Source organism: Silene latifolia, unplaced genomic scaffold (assembly GCF_048544455.1).
Source record: "Silene latifolia isolate original U9 population unplaced genomic scaffold, ASM4854445v1 scaffold_79, whole genome shotgun sequence".
In the NCBI taxonomy this organism is placed as follows: Eukaryota; Viridiplantae; Streptophyta; class Magnoliopsida; order Caryophyllales; family Caryophyllaceae; genus Silene; species Silene latifolia.
This window is the reverse complement of record NW_027413701.1, coordinates 635708-651310: the sequence shown is the minus strand read 5'-3', so window position 1 is coordinate 651310 and position 15603 is coordinate 635708. Positions and strand designations below refer to the sequence as shown.

The window sequence follows — 15603 nt, the reverse complement described above, 5'->3', positions numbered from 1 at the left end:
TTTATAATATCATTTTTATATTCTTCGCTGTCGATTCTATGTATTCATAGTATTTGTCAAAAAGCTAGGGTTACGACATTATGAAATTCATAACTGGATTTATTTTCATGAAATTGAGCGTAAACTGTCGAGATTAAATTAGCTTTTGTAAAATTTTCGACACATGTTACTGTAATATTGTTACTGTAATATTGTTACTGTAACAATATTACTGCATCACATAATGTAGTTGTTATTGGGGAATGGTCAGTTATTTGGACTGAACTTGAAATATTTTTACAACATATATATTTGATGTTATGTGATTGAACCCAAATAAACTTGATGGTATAATATTGTTATATACTCGCAAATGATGTTGATTACTAATGATTGACCACCGGCTTTCGCATATGTTTTTATTATTGATGGTCCAATGTTTTGTTTTGAATGTCAGAAAATTTGAAGAAGAAGGTATATATAAAAAAGAGTAAGACATTAACAATTCAAATTATGAAGATAGGCGTGAAAAAGGCAGCGTTATTGAAGTTAAAATGCTATTAAAGACTTTTAACATTATTATGTGTCGTTATTATGTATACTTGTAAGCTTTTCATATTATTGTATGGTGATTTTGCAAAACATTTTAGCTTATCGGGACCTTTTGTTGCGGAAATGATTGAAGTTGCAACTTTTAACATTGTTTTCGTGTTATTTTGATTAATAAATATTGTTACAGTAATAGAATTACTGTATCATTGTTACTTTAATGAGTAAATGATATTACAGTAACATTGTTTCTTTAAATATGAGAAAAATGAATTTTTACCTTATATTTTAGAACTACTTTATACTCAGTTTTTTATAGCAAACAAACTAGATAATTATTACTGTAACATTGCTTCCAGTTACTTTAATGAATCAATATTGTTACGGTAACGTCGTTTCTGTAATTTTGATCCGAAGATGTTACAGTAATACTATGCTACTTTGGTGAATAAATGATATCACGGTAACGTTATCACTGTAAAGTGGCAGAAAGAGGATTGATTATATAAGTGCACTCACAATGTTAATGTATAATAAACTAGATAATATTTCTCTAAACATTCACATGCTATTTTAATAAATCAATGTTATAACTATAGAAATTTTACTATAACTATAATCAAGCTTACTTCTGAAAAAGACTATATAAATGACAACCGTTGTGATTGTATTGCAAAAAAAAAAAAGTAAAAAATTCGTAAACTACATTAATGTAGCAGCACCAACATTTGATAACCAGTAGCATACTCCATTTTTAAACCTCGTCGCATCGTCGACGTAAAACTTAAAATAAAACACAATAACCTACTTATGAAAAAGGCAAATTCCACTTGAAAGGTTTACAAGCTTGATTCTTAGCAGAGGACGACCAATGATTATAACCCTCGTGGACATCAAATACTACAAATGCTCCTTTAATGTAAATATGATATATACAGGCTTTGTAGTCAATCCTTGGTACACTGATTAGCTTGGAAACTTGTAGCAAAGAAAAATCCCCCGCTTCCCTGCAGTTTGTGAGACAAAACAAGTGGATGATATGGTTGAACATCAGTTGGTTGTAGAATCGACTTACAATCGGCATTATTCACGCAATTGGAGTCTGGAGAAAATGCAAACTTATGAATATTATGCATATAGAATAACAACACGAAGAGAAAACAGAAAAACATTGACGATGACTAATATAGGACTATACTGTTACTGTAATGAAAGACTCTTGTTACTGTGATACTGTTACTATAAGCATTTACAACACAAAAAGATACTGTAACAACAATTGAAAAACAACGTGGTTTTATTGTTACGGAGGCCAAATATGACAATAAGCATCAACATCAAATGACACCAATGTAAAAAACATAAAATCTCAAATTATTAGGCGGCTCATCCAAATCTATGAATAACTTACCTACTATCAGCCTTTTAAAATGGTGAAACTCAAAATCATCCGAAATTATGAAAAAATAACTATAATTAGCTCGTATAATACAAGTTCCACCTACAATCATAAGACAAATTAGATACACCGTAACTGTTGATTGCGTGATAACAGTAGCCAATAAGAATCATTCACTTCTTTCAAATGACCTAATAATTACCTAATTTATGCAGGTTAGTGCAAGTTAGAGAAAAACATCAATTAATAAAAAAAACCAACATAAAAAATTGAATTATATTTGGAAATTCTAATGGCATGATACCTAATTCTAGAGATATTGAGCCAAAAATATTCACCGCAAAATAAATAACTAAATCGTACCTAATATCTTACAACTTTCATTGCTTGTTGTTAGGTTTGCTTTGATTTTGCCCAAAATTATTGAAACTGAGTAATTAATGTACATTTTTGTGTTTGCGATGTATTGATTACTGTAATAGCGTTACTGTAACATTACTACTGAATGACAGAACTGTAACGATTTCACAAAATACTCAACTCTTGTTACTGTAATAGTGTTACTATAACATTACTACTATATGACAGAAACTGAACTTGAAATACGGTTACAACATTGTATATCTGATGTTATTGGTTTTTCTCATTAAATTTGATGGTATAACAATTGTCAAAAACACACAAATGATGTTACCGTAATATTGTTACTGTAATATTGTTATTGTAATATTTTTACTATAAAGTTATCAATAATGATGGACCAGAGGCTTTCAATTCGCACAAGTATTAGTTATTAATGGTTGAATATTTTGTTTTGAATGTCAGAATATTTGAAGAAGAAGGTTTGAGAAATCAACCAATACAAAAAAGGCGTGCAAGGAGAAGATATATACAAAACGGAGTAAGACTCTGGCTAATCAGTCATGAAGATAGACATGAAGAAGGCAACGTTATTGAAGTTGAAATGCTAGTTGCGACTTTTAACATTGTCGTGAGATTTTGATGTGTGATTATGATGTATATTTATTGCAGACTATTGTGATGTGGCATTGCAAAACATTTTAGCATATCGAAGCACCAAACTCTTCTCGTTTCACTTGTCGTTTGTTGTTGAAATGAATTACAATCAGTACTTTTTATATTGTTCCCGTGTTACTTTGATGAAACAATGAACATTGTTACGGTAATATTGTTACTGTATCATTGTTACTTTAATGAGATATTGTTACTGTATCATTGTTACTTTAATGAATAAATGATGTACAAACCACCGTTACAACTCATGATCAACAACTAAAAAAAAAATTAGGAGGAATGCACAACGTTCTCAAATAAATTATGGTCCGCTTAAATGGTTTACAATATGAATGTAAAATAACTAGGCTATATGAGATTTGAACCCATACCTTTGTACAAGGTCTGCACATCACTCTACCATTTGAGCTAATAGCCTTTAAACGAACTACTCAACATTTTAAATGAAATGCATAACGATAAAGGTATCGTCCTCCTATTAATCTCGGAAAATATCTAGACTTATTTGAAGAAATAATGGCCAAAATATTATAATAGTGTATAACGTCAGCTATTTATAGTTTATTAATGCTTGGAGAGCGAAAATAATGTAATATTACGCCATCACGAGAGTCACAATTGTACAAAAAATCAATGTAATCTAACGCCAACCAATGCTCCATTATTGTAACACAAGGCCAACAATTTTCCCATTACTGTAACACATTAAACTGTTACTGTAACAAATTAAGCTGTTACTGTAACACCATTACACTATTACCGTAACAAAGGTAAACGAAGTACACAATTTCGTTAGAGAATTATCTAAGTCCTTCTAAATTGATCGACCTAAGGTTCATCTGATCTCTGCAAATTACAAAACAGAAAAGCTCTCATAAGAAATGAATAATGATTGCAATTAATTTGTAAACCTATATCAATTTAATCCGAAAATTGCATACGAACAACAAAATACCTAAAATTTGTGAGATTAAGCCAAAAAACTTCACCTCAAGTTTAAATAACATAATTTCACACTATGTTGCACGATTCTTAGTGATTACTGAAAATTAAAATAGGAGGAAAAAAATCATCGTAAAAAATTACATAGTAGGAAAAACCTCAAATGCAAAGGTGTAATGAAATTATGTATACGCAAGTTGTTCTTACTATCCATACAAGTAATGAACATAAAATCTGAATGCATCGTCGAAATTATTAGTTGAACATCAATTATAAAAATTCGAAAATCAATAACAAAATCGAATTGATATAATTAAATAAGAATTTTGAAAGCAACTAGAATGTCTAAAAATAACCTGAAAATTGATTGAAGGTATGTCATCAAACATGCGATTTTAATTGAAATATCTAAGATTGGAGATTGATTAAGTTGTTTAAATTATTGAACTGATTATATCGCTATTCAAAGCTGAACATCAATTTAAAAAACAAAATTCAATAATAAAATCGACTTGTTGTAATTCACTACTACAGATACAGGCTATAACAACGGTTAAAAACCGTTGTTATATAAAAAAGCGGACGTTGTTAAAGCGGCCGTTGTTAAAGGTTTTAACAACGGTTGGTTTTCTTAAGGAACCCGTTGTAAAAGGTTTTAACAACGGTTTTAAGTATAAAAACCCGTTGTGGAAAGTGTGACTCAATTTTGGGGGGAAAGTTATAACAACGGTTGTAATATACAAAACCGTTGTTATAAATAAAGACAACGGTTTTTTAATAAATAACCGTTGTTGTTTGTTCTTAAAAAATGAAAAAAAATTACATTAAATATTACTAGATGCATGCATAATTACGGCCCGTTATAATTCCGATGCATGCATTATTACTGGCATCACTGTGCATATGAACGGATAATATGGAATGAGAAGGGTTAGTAATAAGATTTGAAGCAGCATTATTGAGAGAAATGATGATGATTATGGCACAACTTCCTAACATATATATTAATTAAAAAACAACTCAACCCACACATTGCTAAGTATATATACATTGCATTATCTCAACTAACATTTCCATTATCTCAATATATACATCCTCCAAACCCTAATCAAGTAAAACAAATAAACTCCAAATAAATTAACCCTACTTAATCTTTCAAAACAAACTACAAACTCTAACAAAATGAATGATATCATCCTTAAGACTCTTACTATGATCGAGAACAACAACAGTTTCATCCGCCGGTTGCTCCATATTGAGGAAAGTTTCAGGAGCTACCTTGCGGATGCTCGATCCGTACTGAAGGACGCCAAAGAATATGGCTTGACGGAGCAGCAGCAGTTGCAGCTATATGACGATTTAGCAACTGCTGAACGGAACCTCCAAATAGCCAAGGAGGAGAGGACGGATATGATAGAGGAGAATAAGATCCTCTATGAAAATATAAGAATTGCATTTTTATTAATGTAATTTTTTTTTAATTTATGTATTTATAAATATATTATATATATATTAATTATGTTTATCTTGCTTCTTCATCTTGCTTCTTCTTTATTGTGCGAACAATATATACTTAAAGAAATAACATAATGGTCGATAAAAACACATACATGCAAATGAAATAATTAGAAAAAGAAAATAATAACGGCGAGATTTACCTGATAATTACCGAACGTAAGAGACGATGAAATCAACAGTGACGGCGAGAAGATAAAGAGACGATGAGAAAGAGAGAAAGAGACGATGATAAAGTGTGTTTTGTGTTTTGTGTTTGTGTTTGTGTTTGTGTTTGTCTGCTGGGTTTGTGTTTGTGTATTAAGGTTTGTGTTTTGTGGCTGTAGCAGACTTGTGTTTGTGTGGTTTATAGTATGGAAGGTATTAACAACGATTATTAAAGAACAACCGTTGTCAAATAAGTTTTAACAACGGTTGTAAATCAACAACCGTTGTCAAATAAGTTTTAACAACGGGTTCCAAAAGCAACCGTTGTGATTACTTTTCAGTAACTTTGCGTCAAATTTGCGCCATATTATTAACAACGGTTGTTCATGTGTAACCCGTTGTTAAAACTAATAACAACGGTTTTTATAACCATACCCGTTGTAATTAATTTTAGTAAAATTCGCGCCTACATTCCACAACGTCTATTGTGATTTTCGTGAATAAGCGTTATTAAACGGGCGTTGTGGTTGCCTGGATTTATAGTAGTGATTGAATAGGAATTGCGAAAGCAAATAGAGCTAACCTTGAGATCGATTGAAGATGAGCGATCGAAGTATGCAGAATCAAAGTCTAGTTAAATTGTTTTGAATGATTGAATATTAAATTGCAAAAAATAATGGATGAATTGCAAAACGCAGGTGATTTATTTGGAAATCGCCAGAATTGGGGTTAAATTTTAGGGTTTAAGGAAGAATGTGATTATAGTGAGAGGTAAGAGAGAGAAAGTGATATTCAGTTATGACGGCAGAGCATTGGAAATATGAGGATTTTATATGTCAATCAAAGGATTAATCTCAGCCCTTTATTTGTTTTAGATCTAACGGTGGAGAATCGCGGGACGGACTCACCTAAGATACCTAGACTCACCGGATGCAGTTTCTCTCTCTCTCTCTCTCTCTCTCTCTCTCTCTCTCTCTCTATATATATATATATATATATATATATATATATATATATATAGAGTCGGGATCCGGTGAGAACTCCTAAATATTTGAGGATTGAGGATTGTAATACAATATCACGGGTTCTTCAATACAATATCACGAAAAAAATCAGACTTGTCCAAAAAAAAAAAAATTTATAAAAAAAAAAAAAAAATTTTTTTTTACGCAGCTATTTTTTTCGTGTGATATTGTTTCGAACAACCTGTGATATTGTATTGAATATCACGAAAAAATCAGACTTGTCCAAAAAAAAAAAATTTTATAAAATAAAAAAAATTTTTTTTTTTTGCGCAGCTATTTTTTTCGTGTGATATTGTTTCGAACAACATGTGATATTGTATTGAATATCACGAAAAAAAGCAGACTTGTCCAAAAAAAAAAAATTTTTTATAAAAAAAAAAAAAATTTTTTTTTTTTTTTGCGCAGCTATTTTTTTCGTGTGATTTTGTTTCGAACAACCTGTGATATTGTAACGAAATCCTCAATCCTCAAAAAGATAGTGTATCCTCACATGATCCCATTCCTATATATATATATATATATATATATATATATATATATATATATAAGATCATATGACTTTGGTTTTTGGGTGAGTTATCCCTTTGAATCTGAACCACTAATCTGATCTAAGATGGATGACTGAGATTAAATCTTGCTTGACCTATAAATACTCACTTTTCTCTCAATCTCCCTCATTATTAGAAAAATCAATCTCCCTCTCCTCCTTCTCCCCATAAATAGTCAGAACAAAAAAAAAAAAAAAAAAAACAAAGGACGACGACATCGATCTTCTAAAGGAAAAACCAAAAAAATCAACAGATCGCTAATAAATTGCTAAACTTCATCTTCATCATCGTCATTCTAATTTGTCGTCCATCAACATGATTCCTTCGTTTTTGCTTTTTTAATCTGATTTCGTTTTACTTAATATAAGTTATTCATACTCTTTCTTTTACATTATTGTGTCGTTAACGGACTATTTGGCGAGATTGCAATTGTGGAATATGTTTTTTCTGTCAAATTTTTCTATATGTAAGTTTGATTTTCATTTTGATTTTTGTATTTGTTAATTTGTTGAATCTAATACTTCATTATGTCAATTTCGAAAGTTAATTAAATACTCGACTATTATGATTGGAATACTTGAATATGAACATAAAAATACTTGAATATGAGTATAAAAATAACCACATATTATTTTGAGAGCAGGTATTCTCGTAATAAGTCTTCATCTTCTCGCACCGACCTACCATTACTAAAAAGAGACTTATTACGGATACGAGACTCCTCCGGGCTAAGCCCACCTCCTTGTAGATAGTATAAAAAAATCCGGGTCTGAGACCCATCTCGGCCATTGCCGGATAACATAATTATCTTTCATATGGGGTCATAGTTCCCCATGCCCCTCCTTCTATGTACATAGGACATAATAATGTTATCTCTTTCCAACAACCGTATTCCGAATGCTACAAATGGCCAATTGTATATTATAACAACTATAAAAATAAATATATGAGAACAGTTTATATCACACGTGAGCATTATAACTGTATTATAAAGATATATCGTCAATAATGATATACTATATTATTTTATTATGATAGAGTAAACATAAAATTTAACGGAGTAGAGTCCCAAATTATACCTTATTTATTTTTAAAGAGAGAAATAGTTGTATGTACGAAATTCTATAAAACACTTCTCACTTTTCTTACTAGTGTATGTATTAGAGTAAGACAGGATTGGAACTTGTTCTTGTTATTCTTAAAAAACTCACGTCCATGTCTATTTATAGGCAAATTTTCCTTAGCCAATAAGAAATGGACTAGGCTAAGAAAACTAAGGAAGAAAGGCACGTAGCTTTAAAGATATACATGCCATGCATCATACATATCTGTGGAAATGGGTCATGTGCACGCCCATCTGTGGACATGCCACGATCTGAAAAGCTACGTTTAGTGACGTAAAAATGCTTTTGACCGGATCGCTTTAGATCGGACGGTTTCGTCTCGGTGAAGGTCTCGAGACGTTGCAAGATGCTCGGAGTCGCAACCAAGAAATTGTGGAGTGGTTGGACACCGTTCGACATCCACTTTATACCTTGGTCAAACAAAGCATGAAGCAGTGCTTGACATAGATGGCGAAAACCGTTTATTTTATTCAATACAAATCTAAGTGTTACAAAGCTACAAACGCCGATTGTATAAGGCAAAACAGCAAAAGTAAAAGCTAAAGCTACCCCGATCGGCATAAATCTTCAAGGAGTAGAACGAAGAGAAGGAGAAGGGTAAGAAACCATAGCCTATCGCCATACACAAGCCTCGATGCTTGGCACACTTGCGCTGAGCAACATCAACCACCACGTGTCCGGGCACCAAACCAGACATCCCAGGCTGAGTCACAGGGGAAAACCCAGTCAGATCCACACACACACATCGCGCCCCTTTACCAAGAATAAATCAACAAATTCGCAGGACGCAGGGGCTTGTCATGCCCATTGATCAAACCAATATCCACGTCCTTACCCGCAGAAATCTTAGATCGGAAACAGATATCCAAGAGGGTGTCACGAACAAGGTTATGTAGAAGACTAGAAGCTTAGTGCCAATAGTTCCACACATTACACAACATGATTCTTGTAGATATCTCTATCAAAGACCCAAAAACAAACAAAACACGGCCTAGGCACCGAAACAAGGGAACATAATCTATTGGGGTGGGAGGCGAAACAATGTATCATTGGGCACATTTGTGTATGTAGCATGATAATGACGATAGTAAAATTAGTGTATAGGAAGCTAGGCGGTTTTCTTAATTATATAAAAGCTAAAGAGACATGTTTCGTTGAAAACCGGTCTTTAATGTTAATAAAAGAGGTCGGTTTTAACCGAGAGGTGGTGTTTTACATATTCAAAGAAAAGAGACTAGTTATTGGTAGTAACTTAACTAGTCTCCTAGATACAAAGCAAAGAGACCGGTTTTTTTTTATAACAGAACTCCTAAGATTTAACAAAGAAATTGGCTCGATGGCTACACCGGTCTCTTAGGCCAAGACAACTGTGAGATATAGACCGATTATAACCCGGTTTCTTAAACCATTTACAACTGGTTTCTTATGATATTTTGTACTAGTGATATTAAACATGATCTATCAAATTCCCTTTAACCAACTCCACAATGAACAATCTTGGTTTATACACAAAATTGGGAATGAACAAAGGTATCTCGCAACAAACACTTTTAAAGAAATACAACAATACATAGATATAAATCAATCGTTTAACGTAAGAGAAACCAACCAGCTGCTATACTTCCTTCTTTCCAATTGTTTGTTTTACCTTTGATTAAATGCTTATATAATTGGAATGGATGAAGTACAAGATAGAACTTGACATTATCTATTTGTCTAGATCAAGAGAATAACGAGTTGGGATGAGTATAAGAGGATCGCGCCTATGAGCAGTTGTGCCAGAAGATTCGGCCATGAAAGAACTTCCTTTTATCCCATTTGGCAACTCCCAATTGAACTTACCAACGAGATTCGCCAATACTAACTCGGCCTTGATAGCGGCCAATGATATTCCCGGGCAACCTCGTTTACCTGCTCCAAACGGAACAAATTTAAAGTCTTTCTCATTCAAGTCTAATGAAGTGTTCATAAACCTCTCTGGTCGAAACTCCTCTGGTTGGTCCCACAAAGCCAAGTGTTTTTGAATGGCCCACACATTGATGAAAACCTGTGTCCGTGCAGCAATGTCATAGTCACCGACTTTGACATCATGAGACGATTGATGAAAGAGTAGTAAGGGAAGTGGAGGGTGCAGCTTTAATGTCTCCTTGATCACGGCTTTTAGGTATTTCATGTTCTTTAGATCATCTTCGTTGATTATGGTTTCGGCATATGAAAACACTCTTACTTCATCTTGGAGTTTTTTCATAGCGTGGGGATCTATAAGTAGCTCTGACATTGCCCATTCTAATGCTGTCGAAGTCGTTTCTACTCCGGTAGCAAGCACGTTCTGCAGATGGCATACACGCGTCATGTATGCAATAGTGGTATTTTAATCAAAAGGTAAACAAAAGATTGAGACGGAGAGAGTATTTCAATAAGAAGAGCTTCACTTACTAATAGAAGAGCATCTAAAGGAAGAGCTTTGATATTATCTCTTTCAATGGAAGAATCATTCCTCTGAATTTCAATAAGAACGTCCACCAAGTCCTTCACTTTATCTCCTTTGTCAGCGTCGTAATCACTATGACTTTGAAACTTTTGTTGATCGATATGCTCTTGGACTAATTTTTCAAGGAACATATCAAATCCTTTGGCAACTTTATTTGATTTTCGTATTACACCCGACAAATGATCGATCCAACTTAACCAAGGGATAAAATCTCCAATGTTAGCTGTTCCAAATGCTTCGGTTAACTCATCCAACAACGACTTTATGCTCACACCGCCTCCCTCTCCGACATACTTTCTTCCAAACGCGGCCCTAGATATCACGTCATTTGTAAAGCTTATGATAATGTCGGACAAATTGACTGGCGCAGATGGCTCGTTTTCCCTAATGCATTCCACTATTAAAGAAACTTCTTCTTCTCGAACATTTCTAAAGGATTGTACCTTTTTATTGCTTAGAATATGTGCAACACAAATGCTCTTCAGTTTCCTCCAGTACTCTCCATAATTTGATAAAGCGATGTCTCTTCCATCATAGACGACAATGGAACCGACCTTAAATTTAGGCCTATTTGCGAAATTGGTGTCGTGGGTTTTCATTATTTCCTCTGCTAAATTAGCAGAGGATACAACAAGTGTAGGTCTGTTACCAAGGTGAAGCAGCATTAGGTCTCCATATTTTTGCGACAAGGATCGTAAGGACCGATAAGGAAGGGAACCAAGCTGGTGAAGGTTGCCTATAATGGGTAGTTTTCAGTGAGATGGAACTCGGTAACTGGTGTATAGCCATTTGTAAAGGAAGATAAGAAAGCTTAGGAAAGCAAGAAGGGATACAGAATGAGAAGGAACTTTTTCTAAGACCTCTGCAATAGTTGTTACCATGTTTGATGTTTCAAGTTTTCGTCTCTATTAGGAATATAATTTGTTAATTAACAGAAGTTAGTTAACTGTATTTAGTTAAACTCGAGTTAGTTAAACCTGGTTTATAAAGTTAGTTAAAAGTTTGTTATGTCGGTTTATGAGCAATATATAAGCTCATCCTTGTATTCTGTTTTACATACAATTTCATTATCAATATACTCTTCTTCTCTCTTCCTCCTCTTACTTCTCTCTCATCAAACTCTCTCACAATATTCATACTAACATACATTCATTCATAATATTCTTGGAGTATTCTGGGTTTGAACATGGTCTCATCGTTCAGTATAAAGATTCTGGGTTACTTCTGAACTATTTCTTGCCTGGTCACAATCAAGAAATAGGTATAATCAACTCGCTTCCGCATTCTATTCAATTGTTGATCTTTTTTGTACTTTGTGTGATCTTTTTATCATCCAATTCTTAAGTTTCTGGGTAATTGATTTCAATCATGCCTGATTCTACTAGTAATTCTAATACTGCAAATTATGATTACTATGATGACACATTATTTCTGTCAACTGCAGACCAACCAACTGCGTCTTTGTCTACCTTACCCTTTGATAGACATGATTTCATGGGGTGGAAAAGGGAGGTGCTTATGTCATTAGCAGTTAAAAACAAAGTTGGGTTTTTTGATGGAACTTGTCCTAAGCCACCTACTTCTGATAAAAGGTTTAATCAATGGTTGAGATGTGATTATATGATTTTGCGATGATTTTAAAAACTTTGGAAAAATATTTGAAGGAAAACTTGAAGTATGTAAGGTCTTCTAAAGAACTTTGGGGTGAATTGTAGGAAAGATTTGGACAGGCTAATGCATTAAAGGTTTATCAATTGACCAAGAAGTTGGGGGATGTAGTTCAAGATAATCTTTCATTGATTGAAAATTATGGCAAATTAAAACATCTATGGGAGACTTTAGACTGTTTGGATCCTCTACCTGTTTGTAGTTGTGGTAAGATTGATCTCTGTTCATGCACCTTGATGAAAAGGATGGTTGAAAGGGAGAGTAATGCAAAATTAATCCAATTTCTGATGAATCTGAATCTTGATATGATAATATTAAAACTCAAATTCTTTCTATGGATCCACTTTCTACTATCAATAAGGTTTTAGGACTTCTGCAAAAGATAGAGAGGCAGAAACAGATAACTGATTTAGTTGTTAGTTTGACTGAGTCTAATGCTTATGCAAGTTTTAAGCAACCTGAACAAAAAAAATGTAGTTCTCAGTACTCAAGGAATTCTGGTGCAGTTGTGATTAAGCATTGTGATCATTGTAATAGGGATGGTCATACAAGAGAAACTTGTTTTGGATTGGTCAAATGCCCACACTGCAATAAGACTGGTCATAATCCTGGTCACTGTTTTTCAGTAAAAGGGTTTCCCGGTGATAAGAAGGGCAAAGGCAAGGTAACTTTTGCCAAGAACATCCAGTCAAGAAAAGCAGCAAATTCTGCAGATGTTGTGGGTTTTGATTCACCTTTGGATGATGATTCTTTAGAGCTTGCTGCTCATGCTGGTTTTAATGTTGTTGGTAATAATTCAAATGCTGCTGTAGCCCTTAATGCTTATGTTTTGGATGGACTCATTACTCCTGTTGTTGATCAGGTTCTTAAGAGAATATTTGATCAGCAACCACATCTTTCTTCTGCTAATTTTGTAGGTAAGTATCCTATTTAGTCTCATGTATTTACAGCTCATAAATCTGCATATATGCTTGACTGGATTGTGGATAGAGGGGCCTCAGATCATATGACATATGATGTGAAGCTCTTGTCTGACATACATGTGTTTAAAAAACCAGTAAAAGTTGGATTGCCTGATGGTAGTGTGAAATTAGTTTATAAAATGGGAACTATTAGGTTGACAGATGATATAAATTTGCTACATGTGTTTCTTATACCTGATGTTAAGCGAAATTTGTTATCTGTTAGTAAGTTGCTTTATCATAACCAATTGACTATTATGCTTACTGCTCATGGCTTCATCTTTCAGGTCATTTCAACTAAGAAAATTGTTGCTAAAGGGAAAATGATTGGGGATCTTTACAGGTTTTTTAAACCATTGCAGAATGATAAATATTTTTGGGTTAATTTGGTCAAACAACTTGTTGTTAATAAAGTTCAGAGGCATGTACTAACTAAAGCCACATAATGTACTAATAAAGCTTTAGCTTTTTCAATTACCTCTAATAATATAGATTTACTTCACACTAGATTAGGGCATATGTCTTTTGATAAATTTAAGTTTGTATCTGAACATTCTATTGGAATAAAAAGAGACTTATATTGTCACAATTGTATCTTGGCTAAACATCACAGGATTCTTTTCCAATTAGTAGTAGTAGAGCTACACAATGCTTTGATTTAATTCATATGGATGTGTGGGGTCCTTATAGAACTCCTGCAATGTCTGGTGCTAAATATTTTTTGACAATTCTGGATGATTATTCAAGGAATAGATGGACTATTCTTTTTCAAAATAAAGATCAAGTATCTTTTTTAATAAAAGATTATTTTGCATATGTTGAGACACAGTTTAAAGGTCAAATTAAGTTGATTAGAACTGATAATAGAACATAATTCTTGCAAGATTTTATGGGACTTTGTTTAATTCAAAAGGAATTGTGCATCAAACTAGTGTAGTTGGGACACCTCAACAAAATGGAAGGGTAGAAAGAAAGCATAGACACTTATTAGAGATTGCTAGAGCTCTAAGGTTTCATGCTAATTTGCCTATCAAATTTTGGGGTGATTGCCTGCTTACTGCTACATATTTGATTAATCGTATGCCCTCACCTGTTATTCAGAATAAGACCCCTTATAAACTATTGTTTAAATCAGTTCCTTCCTATAATAGATTGAGAGTTTTTGGTTGTAGTTATGCTACATGCCACCAACTTTTACAGATAAATTTAGTGCAAAGGCCATACATTGTATCTTAATTGGTTATCCTCATAACCAAAAAGAATACAGATTGTATGTATGACTTGGTGCATCATAAAGTTTTTGTCAGCAGGGATATCATTTTTCAAGAAGTTTTTTTTTCAAAAGATAAGAATAATGATGATCTCTTAATTACTACTACTGAGCTGGTCAATCCAGTAACTTCTAGCATTGTTATTTCTAGTTCTACACAACAACAACCAACAGGTTCTCCAGCCTCTAGTTATATTGAAAATCAATTCTCAGAACAGCCTGCTGAGACTGGCATATTAGTTTAGTCTACTGAACCTGAAACTTCAGAACAGTCTGATACTGATTGTGCAATAAGAAGATCTACACGGCCAAGGCAGTTAACCACATGGTTACAAGGATATCAGGTCAAATTGCTAGGACAGGGTACCGAAAATGTTTACAATGTCCAAGGAACTGCTTTCCAAACAAGTGTACTGAATTCTTTAAATGAATTTGGCTCTGATTATATGGAATCTCTAGCTACTGCACTTCAGGAGCATAAGCCTTATACATATAATAAGGCTAAATTAGACGAGAGATGGGTTGCAGCTATGCAAAATGAAGTGCAGACCTTGGAGAAAAATGAAACATGGGAGTTGGTACAATTGCCAGTAGGACATAAGCCTATAGGGTCCAAGTGGGTGTATAAGATCAAATACAAACCAGATGGGACTATAGAGAGTTTAAAATCAAGGTTGGTAGCTAAGGGTGTAACATCCCCACACACCAAGGTGTCTTACTAAGACCACCCTAGCACATGGGAATGCTACCGTGTCAGTTGTCCGAGGTAAAGTATATCACAAGTGACCATAAAAAGAACATTATTTAAAGTTCAACTGTTTAACACTATACGACTGTCAAACCAAAACCAAAACTAAAAAAATTGTTTCAGCGAAAGACTTTTTTTTTTTTTTTACAGCTGTGAAGAAAGAGTTTTACATTTTAGTGGTACGGTTCACTAAACCATACC

General features: G+C 33.5%; 1 protein-coding gene across 1 annotated transcript; it reads right to left on the bottom strand.

The window, feature by feature from the left end:
- Nucleotides 1–9971: 9971 nt before the first annotated feature.
- On the bottom strand, nt 9972–11419 carry LOC141640407 (cytochrome P450 71A25-like). The gene is made up of 2 exons (XM_074449210.1): nt 10700–11419; nt 9972–10592 (listed from the first exon to the last, which is right to left on the bottom strand). Exons 1-2 carry the CDS (start codon nt 11417–11419, stop codon nt 9972–9974), a joined length of 1341 nt encoding a protein of 446 aa, XP_074305311.1.
- Between the last annotated feature and the right edge of the window lie 4184 nt (nt 11420–15603).